Raw genomic sequence first — 23521 nt, 5'->3', positions numbered from 1 at the left:
TCACGCGAGCATGGCATGTTTGTGCGCTTGCGCCCGCGCCTGAGGAAAACATAGAGGCTTCCGCCCAACCGCAGCTTCCCTTAAAACCCTGGAATCTCGCGCCGTTGCTATGGGCAACCGTCACTTCCGCCCAGGTGAAGACCGGCAACCACAAACACCAAGCCTGGAAAGCCCCGGAAGCTCAGCCGCCGGGGACAGTCTTGCCGCAGCTATGTCTATGCCCTCTCCCTCATATCCGCTTCCGTGTCGCAGGGGGCGCCTCGCACCCAGTCAGATTGCTCTCTCGCTTCCTTCGCCCCGCCCCTGCCGCTGTAATTGGCCTTGCTTTGTCTCCCGCTCGTTTTCTTTTCCCCTCGGTCGGCTTACTCTCTTCTTGACTTTGGAGGGGCTGGGGAGTCTCGCTCCTTCTCAGCAGGTCCCTTCGGCGCAGAATATAAGTGTGTGTGGCGGATCTGCTCAGCATAAGGTGGACGTGTGGGACGGGGTCGGTGGGCGGGTGGAGTGGTTACAGGCCCCTCACACACCCCCTTCCCAAATAGGGCGCAGAGAACGGCGGTGGGGACCTAAGTGGTGGTTTTGCATCGGAACACCTCTCTACACGGGTATCGCCACACAGTGTGTGCGTGTGTGTTGTATGTACGTCAGTAAATACAGTATATGAATGTATTCGTAGGAATTATTGTTCCATGTGCTGGCGGCGGCCTTACAGTAGTTCAGCTCAATACAACATAGAATCACATAAATACTACTAAATATAGTGATCCTAATTTATAAACTTTATGTGTGTTAGTGTATATGTTTAAGTGTATACATCTGAAATATTGTGTATTTTGTGTGATGTATGTATAATGTGAAGGTATGAATTGCTACTGAGTAAATGCAGCAAAAGCAGCAGAGACTTGAGTGTAAGTGTGCGTGCGCATGCAAAACTGTTAGTAATTGTCATCAGTGTATGATTTTAGTGATTAACAGGATCTTACCTGGATCCAGAGCTGTATGAATATTTAAAAGTGTCTTTTTATATTTATATATGCATCACACAAAGAGGTGTGTTTATTTATGTGTGTATGGTTAGATAGATAAATGGATATAGGATCGCCGCAGAAATGCAGGAAAACAGCATCAAGTATAGGCTAATGAATTTGATTGTGTTAAAGGTGCTTCAAGATGTTCTTTGGCTTACCCTGCAACAGAGCAGCACAGCTGCCTACTGGAAGTTGAGTAAATGCCAGTTTTGTCCATGCTGACCTTTGAACTTGTGTGGGATGTAGGGACAGCACTTGTCAGCTTGAGAACGCATATGAGACATTGACTTTGGGGTGTTTCAGCTCACAAAGATTTTGTTTTATCCTTAGATCTGATAGTGTTGGATCTGCGGAGGTTGTTGAAGAGTGTAGCCGCAGCATGGCTAGTGGTCCCAGTAGCACAACCCCAGGATGGAAGCAGATGTCTTGGCGGAAGAGGCCACAGAGTGTCGTGGCTTGGGAGAGCAAAGCTGAATGGGACCAAGTGATGGTGGGCCTATACTGTGGGGACCGTGAGATACAACAGGATGCGTTGGACCGAATATCTGCTTGGAAAAGCAGGTAAGAGGGAATGTGAACAGGTTATAGAGGCAGCAAGCAGTGTGGGGAGGTACCTGAAGTGCAAGGGAAGGGTGGCAGGGGATAAGGTGAGTCAGACTATATCCCACCCAGAGCTTTCCAAACTTCACATGTTGGTGACACACTTTTTAGACATGCATAATTCTGTGACACAGTAATTCGGCAAACTGAAGGTTAAACTATCCCCTTTCAGTCCCGGGAGAAGTGCGAGGAGTATTCACATGGCACATCTACACACTGCAACTGACACACTAACGTGTCGTGACACACAGTTTGGAAAGCTCTGCTCTTTCCTATGATTGCTAGGGGTGAAGACCTCTGTCCACTCCTCCTCTGCTTAGCAGAGCCTATTCTTTTCTCAGTCCCAAGCTCTTGGCTTTTCTCTTGAATTTAGATCAGTGGTTCTCAAACTTTTTTCTCTGGGCCACACTTTCAGAATAAAAATGTGCTTGCACCTCACTAAATTTTTTATTGATAAGAAATGCATTGGAAAACAAAAAGAAACAGCTCTCATCAATGCTTGCTTTATAACATAGAACATGAATACCGTATTTTTTGCTCTATAGGACGCACTATTTCCCCTCCAAAAATGAAGGGGAAATGTGTGTGCTTCCTATGGGGCGAATGCAAGCTTCAGGAAGCTATCCGCAAGCCTTGGGAGCCCGGCGCAACTTCCCTCGGGCTCCCAGGGCTTGCGGATGGCAGCCTGCGGGCTTTTCAGGGAGGTGGGGGGATTCCCTCACCTCTCCCAAATGCCTGCAGAAGCCGCGCAGCCCCTTTAAAGAGCATGCGGCTTCTGCCGGTTTTGCGGGAGGTGGGGGAATTCTCCCACCTCCCAGAAAAGCCAGGAGAAGCCACGTGCTCTTTAAAGGGGTTGCGCGGCTTCTGCAGGCATTTGGGAGAGGTGAGGGAATCCCCCCACCTCACAGAAAAGCCAAGAGAAGCCGTGCAGCCCTTTTAAAGAGCGCACGGCTTCCGCCGGTTTTGTGGGAGGTGGGGGAATTCTGGCTTGGGAACAGCCTTGTTAGCCTCTGCAGGACAGTGGGGTGAAGGCACCCCACTGCCCTGCAGAGGCTTTGCCCGCAGCCGTCCCCAAGCTAAAAGAGCGAGACAGAGCCCTTCCTCTCGCTGCTCTGGCTTGGGAACAGCCTTCCTTTGTGCACAGCTATCCCCAAGCTAGAAGAGCTAGAGGGAGCCCTCCCTCTCGCTGTTCTGGCTTGGGAACATCCTTCCTTTGCACGCAGCCATCCCCAGGCTAGAAGAGCCAATAGAAGTCGCGCAGCCCCTTTAAAGAGCGCGTGGCCTCTGCAGGAGGTGGGGAATACTCCCAGAGTTTTTCGGGGCTGGTGGGGGAAGGCTTGCGGATAGCAGCCTGTTCTGGGGTCGGGGGAACCTCGGGCTTCCCCAGCCCCGCATGGGGGGGGGGAATAATTTTTTTTCTTTATTCCCCCCCCCCAAAAAAAACCACCTAGGTGCATCCTATGGGCCGGTGCGTCCTATAGGGCGAAAAATACGGTACTTTATAATATGATCATGGGACATCCAGAAAATATAAAGCAATGCAGCTACATAAGAAACATGAATCATTCTCGAAATATAATATAATAATAATAAATATAAATGAGCTTCTTACATATGTATCTTAAGTACAGACTCAGTAAGAGATGTGAGTAATCTCATTTATATTAGGTCTAATATATACTGTACTGCACTGAAATGTTTAAATGTTTCTTTGAATGTTCTTGAATCTTCCTGCCACATGTACCTTCCGCTGCTGCCACACCCTTTGAGAACCACTGATCTAGATCAAGGGTGGGGAATTTATGGCACTCCAGATGTTGCTGGACTACAACTCATGTCATCCCTTGGCCACGCTGGCTGATAGGATTTGGAATTCAACATTTGCATGACCACAAGTTCCCTACCCCTGATCTAGATCCTGGTCAATTTCACACAGTACCTATCTTTGGCAATTCCAGATGAAAAAAAATGGCATACTTAAATAATTTTATTTGTGTGCCACTTTTCCACAGTTCAATGAGTTCACAGGTCTCCTTGAGGAAGGGGTTTTCTTAAACTCAGAGTTTGAAAACTTCTCTAGGAGGTAGGTATATGCTTTTTGTCTTCAGAATGGAGACAATCCTGACCTCACTGTGTTTCACTCTTTAAACCTAGGTATGGGCATAGGATGCCATTAGCTGTGGAGTGCACTGCGGATCTGATTCGTTGTAAACTCCTAGATGCCTCTGGTGTTCTGAAATCCAATGAACTGGTCCTTACGTATGGTCTAGCTCTTGTGAGGTAAGAACAGGTAGACAGAGGAAGGAAGATTGAAGGGCTGGAAAGGGTGTTTGTGCTAGTCAGTAATTCTACACCCCTAGTGCTAAACAGGGAGAGATTAGGCTTTCTTTGTAGAAAGCTGTCATACCATTATAGCATTTTCAGTATATATATAATTCATAATTGCAGTATATGTTAAAATTCCAACTGTTAAGTTCTTGGGTGTTGTCTCCAGCTCAGGTTTACCCACAACTGAAATTCTGTTTTGATTTCAGTTAAGGTGAATAAAGGTTTAGTAACTGAGTTGGCACATAGGAACCAACAGGTTCAGTTCTAGCTTTAATACAGCCATTCAATTAGATTTAAATAATAAAAGCAAAACCAGACAATCCAAGATGATTGATTTAAGGCATTTCACATTTTTAGAACTGCAGATTAGAAAAAAAAATAAAGTGTAAGCTTCCCAATTCATTTAGATTAAATAATCTTTTTGGCAGCTGACACTGGGGCAAAAAAATAAATAAAAAATGTCACCCACAACTTTCTCTTATGCTAGCGCATATGAAGCTGCTCTATAGGCAACAAACCTGTTTGCATTATCCAGCAGCCATCAAATTTTGGAATTATATGACTGGTCTTCTATAAAATTCTGAAATAAATAGAGCAATATGTTCCTAGGTGAATTGTATAAAGGGTAATGCACAATGCCTTTGATTCAGTCTGATCCTCATATATGAAGATGACCCTTTATTCGTCTATTAAGAATTTACCAGTCAGATATTCTGTGGCTGTAATTTGAAATCAAACTTAAGTATTTAAGTCATGTTTTGATTAGTGTTGTGGGGCAGAGCAAGCTGACAGGTCTAAAAGAATTTTGAGTATGTAATAAATTTGAAATGTTAATTTTAATCTTACAGTCAGAAACATGTACATTGTGCTCATGCTGATTAAATCTGATGATACCCTTTAGTGTACCACATCAGATATTATTGACTTAACATTTATTTATTTATTTATTTATTTATTTATTTATTTATTTATTGTGGATTCACATTCAGTGGAAATTTTCAAACAACAGTTCAGGTTCAGTTCAGGAAAACAAAATAAAGCTTTATTCCAGTTTTATATTTTGACTGCATTCCTGGAAACATTTTTTTCAGACAAATGTATCATGAAAAACTGGAATCAGTTGGGTAATTTTTTCTTTCATGTGCAGGTTTGTGAACCTCATCACAGAGCGGAAGCAGAAAACGGTCATCATTCCACTGAGACGCCTAGCAAAAGAGGTAGGAAGGTTCCAGAGAATTAAGTCTCTGCAGGCTACAGACATTACACACACACACACACACACACACACACACACAGAGGCAGGCAGTTGGATAATGATGACACAGATAGTATTCATCTCCAGCAAATGTGAGGGAGGTCCTACCCCTTGCCCCTGTGATGTTAATGACCATTTGGTGCTCTTTTATAGCTAAACATCCCAGTCTGGATTGTGAACCTTCGTCATGATTTGACCCATGGCAACCTACCTCACCTGGATGCTTGCCAAAAAGGTGAGTGCAGTTTTATATAGTGCTATCTGTGCCCATTGTGTGGGAGAACGGGCCAGACTCTAGAGGCTCCCACCTGGAGAAATGGAAGCAGGGGTAAATGGGAAGAATAGGTGACAAGGCGATTTACAAATAATTAAAATCAATTTAAAACTGAAAACAACAAATACATTTAAAATGATTCTGAACCTGTAACAAGTAAAGACTCATGGTAAAGATCCATTTATGCAGCTGGGGAAGCCTGTGGGAACAAAAATATCTTCAGTTGCTTCCAGAAAGTGCAGATAGTGGGTGCATATCATATCTCAGCAGGAACACTGTTCCACAGAACAGAAGCAGCCACACTAAAAGCCCTGCACTGAATTACTACAGAGTGGGCTTCTGAGCTCTTTGGAACTTTCAAGAAAGACTCTCCCATAGATTACAGCCATCTACTGGGTATAAAAGGGGGTATAGTTATGTGTACTTAGGCTTAGCTGGAATACAGTACGAGGGTAAGTGGGGGGGCGGGTTTGCTAAAGGCTTCATGGAAGAAGTGTGTTTTGAGGAAGGGTTAGAATAGAGGTATTCTGGAAAGGTATTTCCAGGCAGAAGGGGTAGTAAGAGACAAAGGTCGGCATCCTTTAAGGGAGCAGAAGGTCTGCAGGTGATAGAGATGGACTATCAGTCTCGCTGACAATCTGTGCAGTACGATTGCGTGTTACATGCAATTAACTTTCACAATTTCAACCTGACACATGTGAAGGCAGACAGGTTGAAATTGCACAAGGCAAATCAAGCAAGACATAAGAGTTACCTGGCATAGAAAAAGCTTTTAAGCTCTCTGCCTTGGGGGCCAAGGCCTGCTCAGCATGCTGGCTCTAGGATACTCTTTTGTGAGATCTTACAGACCATTACTAGCCTTCCAGAGCTAGCCCACTGGTTGGGCATCCCCTCCACTCCATGCAAACTATGGAGCTTTAAAGTTCTTTTGTTTGGAGTAAAGGTAAAGGGACCCCTGACGGTTAGGTGCAGTCAAGGATGACTCGGGGGTTGCAGCGCTCATCTCGCTCTACAGGAGGAGCCGGCGTTTGTCCGCAGACAGATTCTGGGTCATGTGGCCGGCATGACTAAGCCACTTCTAGGGAACCAGAGCAGCGCACGGAAACGCCGTTTACTTCCCGCCAGAGCGGTACCTATTTATCTACTTGAACTTGACATGCTTTCGAACTGCTAGGTTGGCAGGACCTTCTGATCAGCAAGCCATAGGCTCTGTCGTTTAGACCACAGTGCCACCCGTGTCCCTGCTTGGATTACCTGGCATGAAAAGAGTCTGTCTACCTTGCTTTCTGGGCATGACCCACTCAGCATGTAGCTCCAGGAGTACTGGAGATACATGTGGAACCATTACAAGTCTCGTGCTTTTGAGGACCTGTTTGATCAGAGATAACATTGGGACAAAAGAGACATTTAACTCTAATTACACCTTCACCTACTGATCTTCAGCCCCAGTGGGTTGCTCTGCCTCACCAAATGCCAAACCGCTAAGTGCAGTACTTTATTTTTTCCAGCAGGTGGTGCTGTGCATTTAGGGCTTGGTAAATGCTTTCACCAATAGAAAAACTGGATGGTCTGAAGATCTGGACAGACAGAGTTTTCATTTGTAGGGGAACAGAAGGCAGTACAGTGGTACCTCGGGTTACATACGCTTCAGGTTACATACGCTTCAGGTTACAGACTCCACTAACCCAGAAATAGTGCTTCAGGTTAAAAACTTTGCTTCAGGATAAGAACAGAAATCGTGCTCCGGCGGCGCAGTGACAGCAGGAGGCCCCATTAGCTAAAGTGGTACCTCAGGTTAAGAACAGTTTCAGGTTAAGAACGGACCTCCGGAACGAATTAAGTACTTAACCCGAGGTACCACTGTAGAGCATCACTCTGTAGATGGAAGAGAGGAAGTGCTAGCCTGTCTTTTTGCTCCAGCGGAGCCCCATGCTGGGCAAAAATTTGTTCCTGTCCAACTGTATGATTCTAATTCTACATAGTACCTTCCCTCCATAGACAAGTCTAAGAACAAGCTCATCCAGGTTGTGATCCACCAAGCTAGTTACAGTCATTATTTTACATTGTAGAGCACCATAAGTCCACTGGTATGAAGGTGGTATATGGATGTATTAAGCAAATAAACCATGTGAAGAATCATATTCTAGAAAGAACAAGAATGTATTTTCTTGGTGCCTAAAAGTTGATAGTGTTGGCACCAGGTGAACCTCCTTTGGGAGAGCATTCCATAACAGAGGGGCAGCCACTGAAAAGACATGCACTCTTCTTGCTGCCCTCTGCACATGTTTCCTTGTATGGAGCAGTTATGAGAAATTACTTGTAAATCTTTCACTTGACCAGGCTGCCTTTGTTTTACTATCCTCTCTATACTGTATATGTGTTGTTACCTCCAGGCTGTGATGTTGTCCTGGAATGGCTCCGGCAAACATATTGGAGCCGCCAGTTGGCCAATAACCTAGTAAGAGGATATGAAGAGGATGAGGATGAGGAATCACCACTAGCAGGTACCGGGTTCATCAGCAGTATAACGGAGCCTGAAAAATTGGAGTCCCTCGACTGTCAGGGAAATGTGATGTTTCAAGGTGAGTATAGTCACCATGTGGATACACACTGCCACCCAATTACAGCTATGCTAAAATCCTGGATTTCTGCATTGTTTTCTTGAGGCAGGAAGCTGGGGACAGAGAGAAGAAGAAAAAAGGAGCTAGAGGTCAATGGTATGAACCTAGTAACAAGTCTGCATCTGTGAGAGAAGTTGAGGCATGGAATTGTCAATTCAAATGGAAATTGGGGAGATGAAACTAGGCACCTTGGGCCCCTAAGAAGCTTATAATACTCTGAAGGGTTGGGGAGGTGTTGCCATTAGATTCAAAGAACTTATTCTCCAGTGTTTTACCCTTTCCTTTTTTTTAAATAAAATATTTATTGAGATTTTACAAAAAACAAAGGTTTACAGAATAAAAAGAAAACATATAAAAAGAAAGAGACAAAAAAGAAAAAAACATACAAAAATACATAAAAAAAGAAAAGTAAAAATCCAAAATGCAAAAAACGAATAAATAAATAAAAATTAAAAACAAATCCATTTTTTTGTATCTTTAAACTCGTTAGCTTGTTTCCTTGACCTCCTCACACACCCCCTTTTTGTATTCCCATTTACATAATCAAATCAACAAATCCTTACCCTCTTTCATTTATCTTAACTCTATATCTTAACCTATTATAACTCTATATTTTCATCCATTATCAATCCATTTTTGCATATTCTTATTCACTTTGTTGCTAATGCCACTTGTTTTCAATCCAACATCATTTTAACATTCATTAATTTTACAGTGTTTCTGCAGATAGTCTTTAAATTTCTTCCAATCTTCCACCAACTCTTCTCCCAGGTCTCGGATTCTGCCAGTCATTTCCGCCAATTCCATATAGTCCATCACCTTCATCTGCCACTCTTCCAGGGTGGGTAAATCTTGTGTCTTCCAATACTTTGCAATAAGTATTCTTGCTGCTGTTGTTGCATACATGAAGAAAGTTCTATCCTTCTTTGGCACCAATTGGCCGACTATGCCCAGGAGAAAGGCCTCTGGTTTCTTCAGGAAGGTATATTTAAATACCTTTTTCATTTCATTATAGATCATCTCCCAGAAAGCCTTAATCTTTGGGCACGTCCACCAAAGGTGAAAGAATGTACCTTCATTTTCTTTACATTTCCAACATTTGTTATCGGGCAAATGATATATTTTTGCAAGCTTGACTGGTGTCATGTACCACCTGTATATCATTTTCATAATATTCTCTCTTAAGGCATTACATGCCGTAAATTTCATACCGGTGGTCCACAACTGTTCCCAGTCAGCAAACATAATGTTGTGTCCAACATCTTGTGCCCATTTAATCATAGCAGATTTAACCGTTTCATCCTGCGTATTCCATTTTAACAGCAAGTTATACATTCTTGAAAGTATCTTAGTTTTGGGATCTAACAGTTCTGTTTCCAATTTTGATTTTTCCACCTGGAAGCCAATTTTTTTCAGTGTTTTACCCTTTCCTCCCCCACCTCCCCCAACCTTCATCTATATGGCAATTAAGCTTTCATTCTCAATGAGCTCAATGTGAGCCCCAAATAGCGCTACGTGGCTCCTGGTCATCCCTGAGCAGGAACACTGATTTTGAAATACAGATCCCCCTTTGTGTTAATTAAAGCCAATAGGTAACTACTCGACTAATTAGAGTTTATCGAGCTGTTGATATTATAAGCAGAATAATTAGGCTGGGAAATAATAACATCAATGCTATCAATGGAGGCTAGTATAAGGGTCGGGATTGCTACTGTGGAGGGGCAAGGAAGGTGTGGCAGTCGGAACAGATTTTATAGGCGAAGGGGATTGAGATACGGATACACTCGTACCCCTTCCAATCTGCGCCCTATCCCGAGGGACGAGGGTAGGGTGAGCAAGGATTACTCACCTCCGTCACTGGTGCTGTGCAATGCCAGGTCTATAGGCAACAAAACCACCACCCTGCGAGATTTCTTTACCTCGTAGGGGGCCGACCTGGCTTGTGTGACAGAGACCAGAAGGAGAAACAGTTACCTTACAAGAGGTGGTGCCCCCGGGTTTCTCCGTCCTCCACCAGTCGTGGACTATGGGCCGGGGGGGGGGAAGGGTGGCATTATTAATCCGGGTAGATTGTTCCTTCAGGGCTTTGCCATCGCCATCGATCCCTGGCATTGAATATGTTGGCCTAGTGTGGGGTTCCGAGGAGAGCTTGGCTGTCTGGCTGGTGTACCGGCCACCTAGCGCACCAGCAGCCACCCTGTCAGGCCTGCTGGAGGCAGTGGCTGGCTGGGCCTTGTAGTTCCCAAACCTATTGATATTGGGAGACTTCAACATCCATGCTGATGCCACTCCCTCCTCACAGGCTCTCGACCTGGTGTCTTCCATGGCAACACTACGGCTCTCTCAGTTTGTTTCGGGCTCCACACATCAAGGAGGCCACACACTGGATTTGATTTTTGGTGCAGGTATAGATGTGATCATGTCCCCTTCGATGAAGGTGCCATGGTCTGATCACTACGCTCTGAAAGCCAGGATTGACTTTCCACCCCCACCCTGCTTAGTTGGCAAGCCGATTTGGGCTCGCCCACAGAGGCTGATGGACCCTGATTGATTCCGCCAAGCCTTGTGGGACCTTGCTCCCCCTGGCGACTCATTGACTGAGCTTGTTGAGAACTGGAATACCCAGCTCTTGGAGGCCATCAATGAGATTGCACCTAAGCGCCCTCTGCGACCCCGCAGAAACCGGGCTCCCTGGTTTACCGAGGAGCTCCAGAAAATGAAGCGGGACCTCAGACGGCTAGAGCGAGTATGGCGGGGTGCCCGTGACAGAGCCTCAATAACATCTTATAGGGTTTTTATGAAAACCTATGAGATGGCAGTGAAGGCCGCTAAGAAGTCTTACTTCTCAGCCTCCATTGCATCCGCTAGCTCTCGCCCGGCGCAATTATTTAGTATAATTAGGTCTTTAACGTCCCTGGAGGGACAGCCAAATTGAAATAACAATCTGACACAAAGCTGTGAGTCATTTGTGAGCTTTTTTGCGGAGAATGTCCTGTTCCTCCGCCGTGACCTCCCTGCCAATTTGGATACAATAACAGAACTGGAGGCCCCTCAACCGTCCTCGGGTCCAGTATTGGACCACTTTGACCGGATATCCCCAGCCGATGTGGACAGACTCCTCTGAGCGGGAAAGCCCACCACCTGTCCTCTTGACCTGTGCCCGTCCTGGCTGATTAGAGCGTGTCCAGACGAGGTGTGGGGGCCCATAAGGGGATATCATCAATTTGTCCCTTGGCACTGGGACATTCCCAGGGGAATTGAAGGAGGCAGTGGTGTGCCCACTCTTAAAGAAAACATCATTAGATCCTTTAGATCTATCCAATTACCACCTAGTTTTGAATCTTCGGTTTCTGGGTGATTGAGAGAGCAGTTGCTGAACAGCTTGATGGGTTCTTGGATGAAACATTGGCTCTGGATCCATTCCAGTCCGGCTTCCGCTCTGGTCATGGGACCGAGACGGCTCTGGTTGCCCTAACAGATGATCTCCGCAGGCAGCTGAATTGAGACGGGTCGGGGCTGCTGATTCTTTTAGACCTGTCAGCAGCCTTCAACATGGTCGATCACGAACTCCTGGACCACCGCCTCGCCAACGTGGGGATCCAGGGCACAGTCCTTCAATGGCTGCACTCATTTCTCTCTGGTCAGGGACAGAGGGTGGCGCTTAGGGGGGGAACTGTCGTTGCGCCACTCCTTGGTGTGTGGAGTGCCGCAGGGTGTGATACTCTCCCCGATGCTTTTCAACATCTTTATGCGCCCCCTTGCCCAGCTTGTCCAGAATTTTGGGTTGGGCTGGGCTGTCATCAGTATGCTGATGACACCCAACTCTATCTGTTGATGGATGGCCATCCTGACTCTCCCCCAGACACACTGATCAGATGTTTGGAAGCTGTGGCTGAATTGTTACATGGGAGCCGGTTGAAGTTAAATCCTTTGAAGACAGAGGTCCTTTGGCTGGTTCGGGACAATATGGGATTGGGCGGACAACTCCCATCTCTTGTGGGGGTGCAATTAGTGCCAGCACTGTCTGTTAAGAGTTTGGGTGTAATCTTTGACACCTCCCTTTCCAGGGAGGTGCAGATTGCAGCTATAACAAAGGTGGCATTTTTTCATCTCCGCCAAGCTAAGCAGTTGGCTCCTTACCTTTCTTGCCCTGACCTAGCCACTGTGATCCACGTGATGGTCACTTCCGGACCATCTCACTCTACGTGGGGCTGCCCTTGAGACATTTTGGAGGTCCCAGGCCACTGAGAGGTTAGGCTGGCCTCAACCAGAGCCAGGGCTTTTTCGGCTGTAGCCCCGATCTGGTAGAACACGCTGTCACAAGAGACTAGGGCCCTGCAGGACTTGACATCTTTCCGCAGGGCCTGCAAGACAGAGCTGTTCCACCAGGCCTTTGGCCAAGGCACAGTTTGACCCCCTCCTTTGGCGATCCTCGTAGAACTCTGGCACAGTGGTTGCCATTTGATTTTGAATTGATTTTAGAATATTGATTTTAGAATGCTGTGTTACTTTTATTGCTGTTAGCCGCTCTGAGCCTGACATCGGCTGGGGAGGGCGGGATATAAATAATTTTTTTTTATTATTATTAACCCTTAAAAAAAAACACAACCCCACAAAATATTTCTAATGTGTGTGCAGTTTTCTTTGCACGATGGTAGAGGTTACACCGAATATTCCATCATCTTTTAGGGCTACTGTGGGGAAGCCTTCAACCCACAGAGCCTAATCAGGCCCACTGGGCCTCCCCATTTGGCTCTCCAAGCTGTTTTGGCCAAGCCATACCCAACTGCCCCACAGTGGACATCTACCGTATTTTTCGCACCATAGGACGCACTTTTTCTCTCCTAAAAAGCAAGGGAAAATGTGTGTGCGTCCTATGGAGCGAATGCAGGGGGGAGGCAGGCGGGAAAAGCCCCCAAGAGCCGCACACAAGCTCCGTGTGCTCTTTTCCACAGGAGGGAGAAGGGACTGACTGGCTGCATCAGTCCCTTCTCCCACCTCCCAGAAAAGCCAGGAGAAGCCGCGATCTCTTTAAAGGAGTTGTGCGGCTTCTGCCGGTTTTGCGGGAGGTGGGGGAATCCCCCCACCTCCCAGTAAAGCCAGGAAAGCCCTGTGCAGCGTCTCCCGGCAAGGAGAGGCTGCACAGGGCTAAAGGGGAAGCCAAAACAGCGAGCGGGATGGATCCCGCCCCCTGCCTTGGCTTGCTCCAAAGCTGCGCGCAACCCCTCCTGCAAGGAGAGGCTGCACGGGGCTATGGATTCTTTAGCCCCACGCAGCCTCTCCCGGGAGGGAGAGGCTGAACGGGGCTAAAGGGGAAGCCAAAACAGCGAGCGGGATGGATCCCGCCCCCTGCCTTGGCTTGCTCCATAGCTGCGCGCAACCCCTCCTGCAAGGAGAGGCTGCACGGGGCTATGGATTCTTTAGCCCCACGCAGCCTCTCCCGGGAGGGAGAGGCTGAACGGGGCTAAAGGGGAAGCCAAAACAGCGAGCGGGATGGATCCCGCCCCCTGCCTTGGCTTGCTCCAAAGCTGCGCGCAACCCCTCCTGCAAGGAGAGGCTGCACGGGGCTATGGATTCTTTAGCCCCACGCAGCCTCTCCCGGGAGGGAGAGGCTGCACGGGGCTAAAGGGGAAGCCAAAACAGCGAGCGGGATGGATCCCGCCCCCTGCCTTGGCTTGCTCCATAGCCGCGTGCAACCCTCTGGCAGGGAGAGGCTGCACGGGGCTATGGATTCTTTAGCCCTGTCTAGCGTCCCCTGGCAAGGAGAGGCTGCACGGGGCTAAAGGGGAAGCCAAAACAGCAAGCGGGATCCATCCCACTCGCTGCCTTGGCTTGTGCCATAGCTGCGCGCAACCCCTCCGGCAGGGAGAGGTTGTGCGCAGCCTGTACGCTGCTCTTTGGGGCTGGGGGGGGAAAAAGATTTTTTTCTTGATTTCCCCCCCTAAAAACTGGGTGCGCCCTATGGTCCTGTGCGCCCTATGGTGCGAAAAATACGGTAGTCCACAGGTAAAAAAGATCCTGCTTGCTGCTGAAAGTGGGGTTTGCAGGCACCAGCTGTGCCTTAACCTGATCTGATAATCTCTACAGCACTCGTAAAGGCACAGGGCTTTGCCATAGTTGGCAATAAGCTGATTTTCAGCACCTTAAAAGCACTGTGTTTGCCTGCATGGCTCAATTCAAAGCACATAGGGAAAGGAAAACGTTCACCTTAAGCTGTTGTGAGATCAGATTATTGTCTTGTTGCTAGCCCCACTTGCTTATAATAATAATAATAATTTATTATTCATACCCCGCCCATCTGGCTGGGCCTCCCCAGCCACTCTGGGCAGCTTCCATAAAAACCAAAAATACAGTAAAATATCACACGTTAAAAACTTCCCTGAACAGGGCTGCCTTAAGATGTCTTCTGAATGTCAGGTAGTTGTTTATCGCTTTGACATCTGCTGGAAGGGCGTTCCGCAGGGCGGGCGCCACTACCGAGAAGGCCCTCTGCCTGGTTCCCTGTAGCTTTGCTTCTCGCAATGAGGGAACCGCCAGAAGGCCCTCGGCACTGGACCTCAGCGTCCGAGCAGAATGATGGGGGTGGAGACGCTCCTTCAGGTATACTGGACCGAGGCCGTTTAGGGCTTTAAAGGTCAGCACCAACACTTTGAATTGTGCTCGGAAACGTACTGGGAGCCAATGTAGGTCTTTCAAGACTGGTGTTATATGGTCTCGGCGGCCGCCCCCAGTCACCAGTCTAGCTGCTGCATTCTGGATTAGTTGTAGTTTCCGAGTCACCTTCAAAGGTAGCCCCACGTAGAGCGCGTTGCAGTAGTCCAAGCGGGAGATAACTAGAGCATGTACCACTCTGGCGAGACAGTCCGCAGGCAGATAGGGTCTCAGCCTACGTACCAGATGGAGCTGGTAAACAGCTGCCCTGGACACAGATTTGACCTGTGCCTCCATGGACAGCTGTGAGTCCAAAATGACTCCCAGGCTGTGCACCTGGTCCTTCAGGGGCACAGTTACCCCATTCAGGACCAAGGAATCCTCCACACCTGCCCCCCTCCTGTCCCCCCAAAACAGTACTTCTGTCTTGTCAGGATTCAACCTCAATCTGTTAGCCGCCATCCATCCTCCAACCGCCTCCAGACACTCACACAGGACCTTCACCGCCCTCACTGGTTCTGATTTAAAAGAGAGGTAGAGCTGGGTATCATCCGCATACTGATGAACACCCAGCCCAAACCTCCTGATGATCTCTCCCAGCGGCTGCATGTAAATGTTGAAAAGCATGGGGGAGAGGACAGAACCCTGAGGCACCCCACAAGTGAGAGCCCAGGGGTCTGAACACTCATCCCCCCCCCCCACCTTCTGAACACGGCCCAGGAGGAAGGAGCGGAACCATTGTATGACAGTGCCTCCAGCTCCCAGCCCCTGAAGACGGTCCAGAAGGATGTTATGGTCAATGGTATCAAACGCCGCTGAGAGATCCAGCAGAACTAGGAAACAGCTCTCACCTTTGTCCCTAGCCCGCCGGAGATCATCAACCAGTGCGACCAAGGCAGTTTCAGTCCCATGATGAGGCCTGAATCCCGATTGGAAGGGATCCAAATGGTCCGCTTCTTCCAGGCGTGCCTGGAGTTGTTCGGCAACCGCTCGCTCAATCACCTTGCCCAAGAATGGAAGATTTGAGACTGGGCGATAGTTGGCCATCGTGGCCGCATCTAAAGATGGTTTTTTAAGAAGCAGTTTAATAACCGCCTCTTTCAGCGGGTCTGGGAAGGCTCCCTCACAGAGGGAAGCATTCACCACCCCACGAAGCCCATCGCCCAGTCCTTCCCGGCTAGCTTTTATAAGCCAGGATGGGCAAGGATCCAGGAGACAGGTGGTTGGTTTCACTCGTCCAAGCAGCCTGTCCACATCCTCGGAGGTAACAGATTGGAATTGATCCCACTCAACTTGACTAGACAGAACTCTAGCACTTTCCCGCCGCGGCCCTGCTCCCACAGTGGAGTCTACTTCTTCCCGAATCTGAGCGATTTTATCTGCAAAAAACTTTGCAAAATCATTGCAGGAGAACATTGCTTGATAGGTTTGGTCTGCAGGAGTTGGTGGGGGTAAGAATATGGCCCACTAGTCACCTTCAGTTCTTCACCCCTGCATTGAGTCATGCCGAAGCACTGAAATCCTGGGGTTGGGGCTTGCTGGAGATGAGGGTGTGGAAAGCATATTAGATGTTAGTTCACCATTTTTACCCTCATTGTACATGCCTTCATGCCTACTAGCTGCAGGGCTTTTTGGCATCCCTGCCTGAAAAAGGCTTCAGCTTCAGAAGTAAGTCTCAACAAAAAGCAGCCATGCAGTACAGGTGACCTGCCTTGGTAGGAATTTAAGTGACTTTGGGGCCTAAATGGAGCCTAAGTGTATGAAGTGCTGCTGATGTGAAGAGGATGATACAGTCATTCCTGCAATGCAGTGTATTACCCAGATCAGCCTTCACCAGTCTGGTGCTTGAGTGCCCTCTACCTGTTTTGGGCTACAACTCCCATCAGTCCCAGTTAGCATGGCCATAGGCAAGGGCTGACCTAGATGATGCCCAGTGCTTCTCATTTACTTCTGAGGAAATGTCACCACATCAAGAGCAGGCCACTACCCATCCATCAGGTATAAGGAACCACCCACTACCACTGCCTCAGTCATATCTGAATTTAGCTTCAGTTTATCAGCTCACATAAAACCATAGAATTGTAGAGTTGGAAGGGGCCTCAAGGGTAATTTCGCAGGGGGTTGGACTAGATGACCCTCAGGGGTCTTATGATGGAAAGAGTTCTTATGATGGAAGAAATATCTAGTTATTTGTTAAATTAGCATCTTGCTGTTTGAAGAAATGGTGCTCGTGGTATTTTGCATTTCATAGATTTCAAAACAATTACTGTCTTTCTTCTTTACTTGCCTTCCCAGAGAAAGTCGTGGAACTTCTGGTTTCCTATAAAAATCAACAATTTGAGGTAAGTTTCACAGATTTGTACTTCCTGATTCATTTTTGAAGTAGTAAAATATAAAGTTCAAGAAGTTTTGCTCTATATACCACATTATATTTTTCCTGGACATTTTGACAATGCATATAGAGAATCATACTGAGGACTAAATTTCAAATAGGGAATTGTGCTCCAAATGTACATACTATATGTCATTTAGATGTCATGCTAGAAGGGTGGAGAACCTCCCCAGTGGGGTCCAATTCAGTCCGAGAGGCCATGCCTACCCTCCTATCAGCTGACGCCACTTGAGAGGGTCAGAAAGAATAAGTCTGCATAGTGTTGGGTACAGGCTCACAAAAGTGCTGCCTTCATGGAGGGCTCTCTTACACTTGAACACAGCACTAAGTAGCCCTGTTTCTCCCATCCCTGTAAAGTGATTTTGGGGGTGGGGGGAGAAACACAACTATGTTTTGCCAATTAAAGCAGCAAAGCTGCTGTCACTTGTAAACTCCAGCCTTGCTTCTCATGTCCTTGTCAGTGACAGGGAGTGGGGAAGCATGCAGTTTACCAGCCTAGTTCAGTGCTCCCAAAAGTACAGTATCCCTTTTGGTGTGGTTCCTAGGCAGAAACTCCATGGAAAGGATTTTGACAGCTCACCTGCCTGTCCAGTTTGACCAGCGAGGCTGATCCCGATAAGGATCTGGCCGGTGGAGCCAGAAAGTTGCCCCACCCCAGTTCTCATCACTGAACATAATAAAGAGACCCTTTCTTACTGGTACAGTTCATGAAAGCCCATAACTTCTGCACTGGCAATGGATGAGTAGCAATGGATGACCCATCCCTGAACACTGATGGATAGATCCAGTGAGGCTATTTTTCACTGGCCGCCTTACTCCTGGTTTCTTTTTTACCGTTGGTGTTGTACAGCACAATTCCTCCTGTTTATAAATATATATCTATACTGCTGTGTCATAAAAATGTATCCAAGTGGTTTACAGCAATAAAACATAAAATGGTACAGTACAATAGAAACCATATTAAAAGGTTAAAAACGGATATCAATTAACTGTTGTGGAACATTTTATATTTTAATTGCCTACATAGGCATGACAGAATATAAAAAGTTTCAGCAGTGGCTATTTAAAAGTTGTCACAGAAGGCACCTGCTCAATCTCTGTTGGCTGAGTGTTCCCCAGGACTGGTCCAGTGAAACTAAAGGCTCAGTTTCTTGTTGGCAAAGGATCCTCACCAACTTAGGGAACAACCCAAGATGCTCCTGCAGATTATCTCAATTATCAAGCTGGGGTATAAGCGTTTAGGCAATTCCCAAGGTGTCCTGGACCTACGTTATTCAGAGCTTTGCAAATTAATGCAGGGACATTGAACCTGGCTTAGTATTAGATGGACACCCGGTGCAGCTGTTTTAACAGTGGTGTCATGTAATTCTTGGCCAGATGCCCTCATTAGCAATCTGGCTGCCACATTCTGGAGCTTCTGAACCAGACCCAAAGGCAGCCCCACATACAACAATCCAGCCTGTTAATTGAGTCTTCCTCTTTGTGTTAGGTTCTCCAGCAAGAGCAGGACATCAATCAGGTCTGCAAATTGTGGTACAACTCTTCCGCAGAGATACAGTGGATTGTGGCCCAGGTGAAAGAGTTGTTCCTAGAGAACAGGTAAGGAAGGATTTAACCTAGTTGAGACTGAGACCCACAGTGGCAGGTGTCTACCGTGCCTGCAAGTACATAGCATTTAATGCATGATATTTCCCAGTTAGATACTATGCCATGAAAACAGAGCCCCACCTATGAAGGCAGGGGAAATTAGTTTGCATGTGTAAATATGCAGGAGCAGCCATGCAAAGTTATACCAAAGTGTCTTTTTCTGGCAGCCTTGAGCAGAGTGAGGGGACACAAATAGCAGACACAGGAAGCTGCCTTATACAGAAGCATATCATTGGTCCTTCTAGCTCAATATTTTCTGAACCAACTGGTAGCAGCTCTCCAGGATTTCCAGCAGGTTGCATCCCAGTGCTGCCTGGAGATACCAGGCATTGTACCTGGGAGATTCTGTATGCAAAGTAGATGCTGCACCACTGAGCTATAGCCTTTCCCAGGAGCAAGTACTGAGCATGAGGCCTAGAGCTGTGGGAGAGCTGTCCAGTAGGAACTGAATGTCAAGAGCAGATGCTTTGACAAGAGACCAGGAATATTAAGGGAGCTGACAAAAGGTCAACGTAAATGAACTCTCCAAGCCCTTTCTTCTGCTAAAAAATTGATATTAATTCACTGGAAACATAATGCCATGGTTCCCTTCAAACAATGGATAGAAGATACGATAACTCTAGCAACATATGAATGGATTGCTTTTAGACACAGATTGTGTATGGTTAAATACAATGATATTTGGAATCCATTCATAATGTCTTTTTAATAATTTTAAATTTATTGGATTAATTGTACAGTCGTACCTTGGTTGTTGAACGCCTTGGTACTTGTCTGTTTTGGCTCCCAAATGCTGCAAACCTGGAAGTGAGTGTTCTGGTTTGTGAACGTTCTTTGGAAGCTGAACATCCGACGCAGCTTCCAATTGGCTGCAGAAGCTTCCTGCAGCCAGTCAGAAGCCGCGCCTTGGTTTCTGAATATTTTGGGAGTCGAAAGGACTTCTGGAACAGATTCTGTTCGACTTGTGAGGTACCACACTATTACTTATGTACCCATATAATCCACTGCATACTCTTTTGGATTGTTTTTGTTTGGTTACTTTTCCTCCCCCCCCCCCTTCACAGTACAGTGGTACCTCTGGATGCGAACGGGATCTGTTCTGGAGCCCCATTCACATCCTGAGTAGAATGCAACCCGCGTCTGCGCGGGTCGCAATTCGCTGCATCTGCGCATGCGTGTGACATCATTTTGAGCATCTGCACATGCGCAAGTGGCAAAACCTGGAAGTAACGCGTTCCATTACTTCCAGGTTGCCGCAGAGCGTAACCTGAAAACGCTCAACCTGAAGCATATTTAACCCGAGGTATGACTGTATTCACATTTCCTTTCTTTCATATTATTTTTTCACAGAAAACTTTTAATAAAATATAAATACAGTGGTACCTCAGGTTACAAACACTTCAGGTTACATACGCTTCAGGTTACAGACTCCATTAACCCAGAAATAGTACCTTTGGTTAAGAACTTTGCTTCAGGATGAGAACAGAAATCGTGCTCCAGCGGCATGGCAGCAGCAGGAGGCCCCATTAGCTAAAGTAGTGCTTCAGGTTAAGAACAGTTTCAGGTTAAGAACGGACCTCCAGAATGAATTAGGTACTTAACCCGAGGTACCACTGTAGTTTTAAAGGGGAGCTGTCCAACAGAACTCAGTTAACTGTAGCTGGGGCTTCCCAGAGAGCTTTGCTCTAAGCACTGAACAGCTGAGGGCTGACGGTTTCATAAGGAAACCTGATGACTTCCCTTCCTGGATTGCTTCAAGGCTATGATTGGAGCATGTGCTGGCCTTGTCTCCTTTTTCCAAGTAAATGGAATGAAATGAGAGACTTTGGGATGTCTAACGTGCACCATTTGGGCTTAGGCACAGTTGTTCTAGCTTTAAATGTTTGTAGGAAATAAGATTTACCATGACTTTTCTATCTTATCACACTCTGAGTCCTTCTGCTTAGTGGCCTTTTGTGGGTGCCAATTGACTACTTTTTCCATAGTATTTAGGCCCATTAAGGGATTCTGGCCCAGTTTGAACAAAACAATACAGTACTCTTCACTTGTCATTCTCTCTCATGTGTGTTTAGGAACTGAATGTGTGCATTACCTCCCTGCACTCTTGGTGCACCTGTCCTATCCCCAGATATCCATGAATAGAATGTTTTGTGGGTAAAATATACATAGGCTCAGGTTGCCGGCTCACTGCCTAGATTTTATCTGGGCTATTGATTGTAGTGTTCAGGTTCGTGCACATTTGATTTTACACATGCACTCACTATTCATATATTCCCATTTGTGAACACAAGAGAGGGGGTGAAAGGTGCAGTCTTGCTCCCATGTGTAGGGGGTAAGAGTATTGTCAGGACCACCATGCTGTGAAGGAGAGAAGGTTGTGTCAACCTTCTAAATATCTGCAGAAAACGAACTTGTGCCCTCTTATCTCTGCACATTGTGGAGTTCTCATAGCAACTGTTCTGTTTGCATTATTCCCTGACAGCGCAGAAGATATGCTTCAGTGTTCTGCTCTCTTATTTACATTTTTGAGACCTTCTTTTAAGCATGTCCTGCTGTTTCTTGATAAAGTGGAATTTGCTTTTGGCACTTAGCATTTCAGCAGGGCCTCCTATTTTCTAGTGATGGGCAACAGGAAGTGTAGGAGGCGGCTCTGCAACACAGGTCAACCACCCCACCTCTAGCTTGCTTAGGAGTCGTGGATGAGAGAACACACCACAGTGCATGCTTCTAACAGATTTCACACAAAAAAGTGAAGGGAAATGTGTTTCTGTTGAGGCTGCTTTCTTCACAGGCAAAAACTTGTCCAGCTCAGAGTGAAGTAGTGGGGGAAAAGAGATCAGTAGCCACAAGGCTGCAGTTGTTCTTTAGTCCTGTCCGCCTCTTCGTGACCCCCTGGACCAGAGCACACCAGGCACATCTGTCTTCCACTGCCTCCCGCAGTTTGGTCAAACTCATGTTGGTAGCTTCGAGAACACTGTTCAACCATCTTGTCCTCTGTCGTCCCCTTCTCCTTGTGCCCTCAATCTTTCTCAACATCAGGGTCTTTTCCAGGGAGTCTTCTCTTCTCATGAGGTGACCAAAGTATTGGAGCCTCAGCTTCAGGTTCTCTCCTTCCAGGGAGCACTCAGGGCTGATTTCCTTAAGAATGGATACGTTTGATCTTCTTGCAGTCCATGGGATTCTCAAGAGTCTCCTCCAGCACCATAATTCAAAAGCATCAATTCTTCGGCAATCAGCCTTCTTTATGGTCCAGCTCTCACTTCCATACATCACTACTGGGAAAACCATAACTTTAACTATATGGACCTTTGTTGGCAAGGTGATGTCTCTGCTTTTTAAGAGGCTGCAGTAGCATTTTAAATTGCTATATCATGTGATTTGTGGTGTTCACCTGGGTCTATCTCCTGCCCAAATACAAGGCAATTCACCCACCAGCTCTCTTTCCCAGATCAGCTGTCACAGTCCAGGGCACTGCATGCTATGGGCAGAGAGAGTAGGTATTGGTTTAGCATTTGACTAGCAAAAATTACAGGCTGTCGAATTTGGGCAAGTTATTTTAAAGCATTAATTAGTCTGAACAGTAAACAATAACAGAGAGAACTGTGCTGACTACAAAAACTGTCCGAGGAGCGCAGGAAGCTGCCTTATTTCAGTATAATCACTGCTAGTAACCACCGGTAGCTTTTTCTTCCACAAATTTGTATAAGAAGAAATTCTTATTTTTCTAGCCCAGCATGGTCAACTCTGGCAGGAAGAGCCTCTTCAAAGTGTTAAGTGGAGGTTTTCCGTCATTTACTACCTGATTGTCTGCAGTTGCTGAGTATTGAATCTGAGCATTTGTAGGCCAAAAAAGGTGCTCTCCTTGTCTGTTTCTAGAGGATGCTAGAACATTTATTAGGACAACAGCTCAAACAGTGCCTGTTCCTCCCAATAAGTATATGAACCTAGGAAGCAGCCTTGGATCGAGACTCTTGAGAGTCTGCAGACTCTGAGGGTCTTCGGTAGAAGATCTTTCACATCTACTAACTGCTAATGAGTAGGATTGAGCCTGATACCTTCTACGTACATGGAAAGCAGGTGCTCTGCTGCTGAGCTGTGTCCTCATCCCATGCATCAGACTGCCGTGACTAATTGCATTTGTTCGTTTTATGATTTTTTTCTGAGCTTTGACTTCAGTCTGGAGATTCCTGCAGAGTATAATTTATTGTGTTGCCAAGAGTGTCAGTAGTTGGCAATTTCTTACTACAACCCAATAACAGGTAGTCTGTTGAATGTGGCTGGGACTAGATATTACAGTTTCCTTCCAAAAACAGTCGCTTTGTCTCCTTCTGTCCCATGGTAATGTCTAGGGAGCTGAAATGTGTGATGGGAGTGGTGTTGCATCGCAAGGCTCACCTCTTCCATGTGTGAGGATGGGGAAAGACAGTCCTAATGAGATTGTGTTGCATTCTCTTAGTTTCAGAGAGATGGGGAGGAGGTGTGGGGCTTTGGTCAATGGCTCCAGGAGATTCCTGGCAGCGACCCAGGCCCTATGTTGCTGCCAGCTCCTCTCCCACCAGAACAACAGAGGAATACAGATAAACAGTGCTGCCAATGGCACATTTCCTTCCTCCCCACTGCCCATGTGTTCTCAGTTGATTGAACCCTGATTCCAAGCTGGAGCCCACCCAGAGGGTCACTCCGCTGAGGGCCTTGGAGAACCTTCAAGCAGCCCAATATCCTCTGCTT

The 23521-nt window shown here is 46.7% G+C and overlaps 1 protein-coding gene across 2 annotated transcripts in view; it reads left to right on the top strand.

The window, feature by feature from the left end:
* Positions 1–300: 300 nt before the first annotated feature.
* Positions 301–23521, top strand: part of LAS1L (LAS1 like ribosome biogenesis factor) — a 50026-nt gene continuing 26805 nt past the window's right edge. Inside the window, exons 1-8 of one of the 2 annotated variants that reach the window (XM_053374140.1) lie at positions 301–437; positions 1356–1586; positions 3780–3905; positions 5101–5170; positions 5362–5443; positions 7876–8064; positions 17050–17096; positions 18636–18745. In XM_053374140.1, coding sequence (XP_053230115.1) covers positions 1405–1586; positions 3780–3905; positions 5101–5170; positions 5362–5443; positions 7876–8064; positions 17050–17096; positions 18636–18745 — 806 coding nt within the window. In that variant the 5' untranslated portion in view covers positions 301–437; positions 1356–1404. Of the gene's footprint in view, positions 467–1355; positions 1587–3779; positions 3906–5100; positions 5171–5361; positions 5444–7875; positions 8065–17049; positions 17097–18635; positions 18746–23521 lie in introns of both variants that reach the window. The other variant, XM_053374139.1, reaches the window with a different exon arrangement.

Source organism: Podarcis raffonei, chromosome Z (assembly GCF_027172205.1).
Source record: "Podarcis raffonei isolate rPodRaf1 chromosome Z, rPodRaf1.pri, whole genome shotgun sequence".
Classification (NCBI taxonomy): domain Eukaryota; kingdom Metazoa; phylum Chordata; class Lepidosauria; order Squamata; family Lacertidae; genus Podarcis; species Podarcis raffonei.
This window is presented reverse-complemented; position numbering and strand designations above follow the sequence as displayed.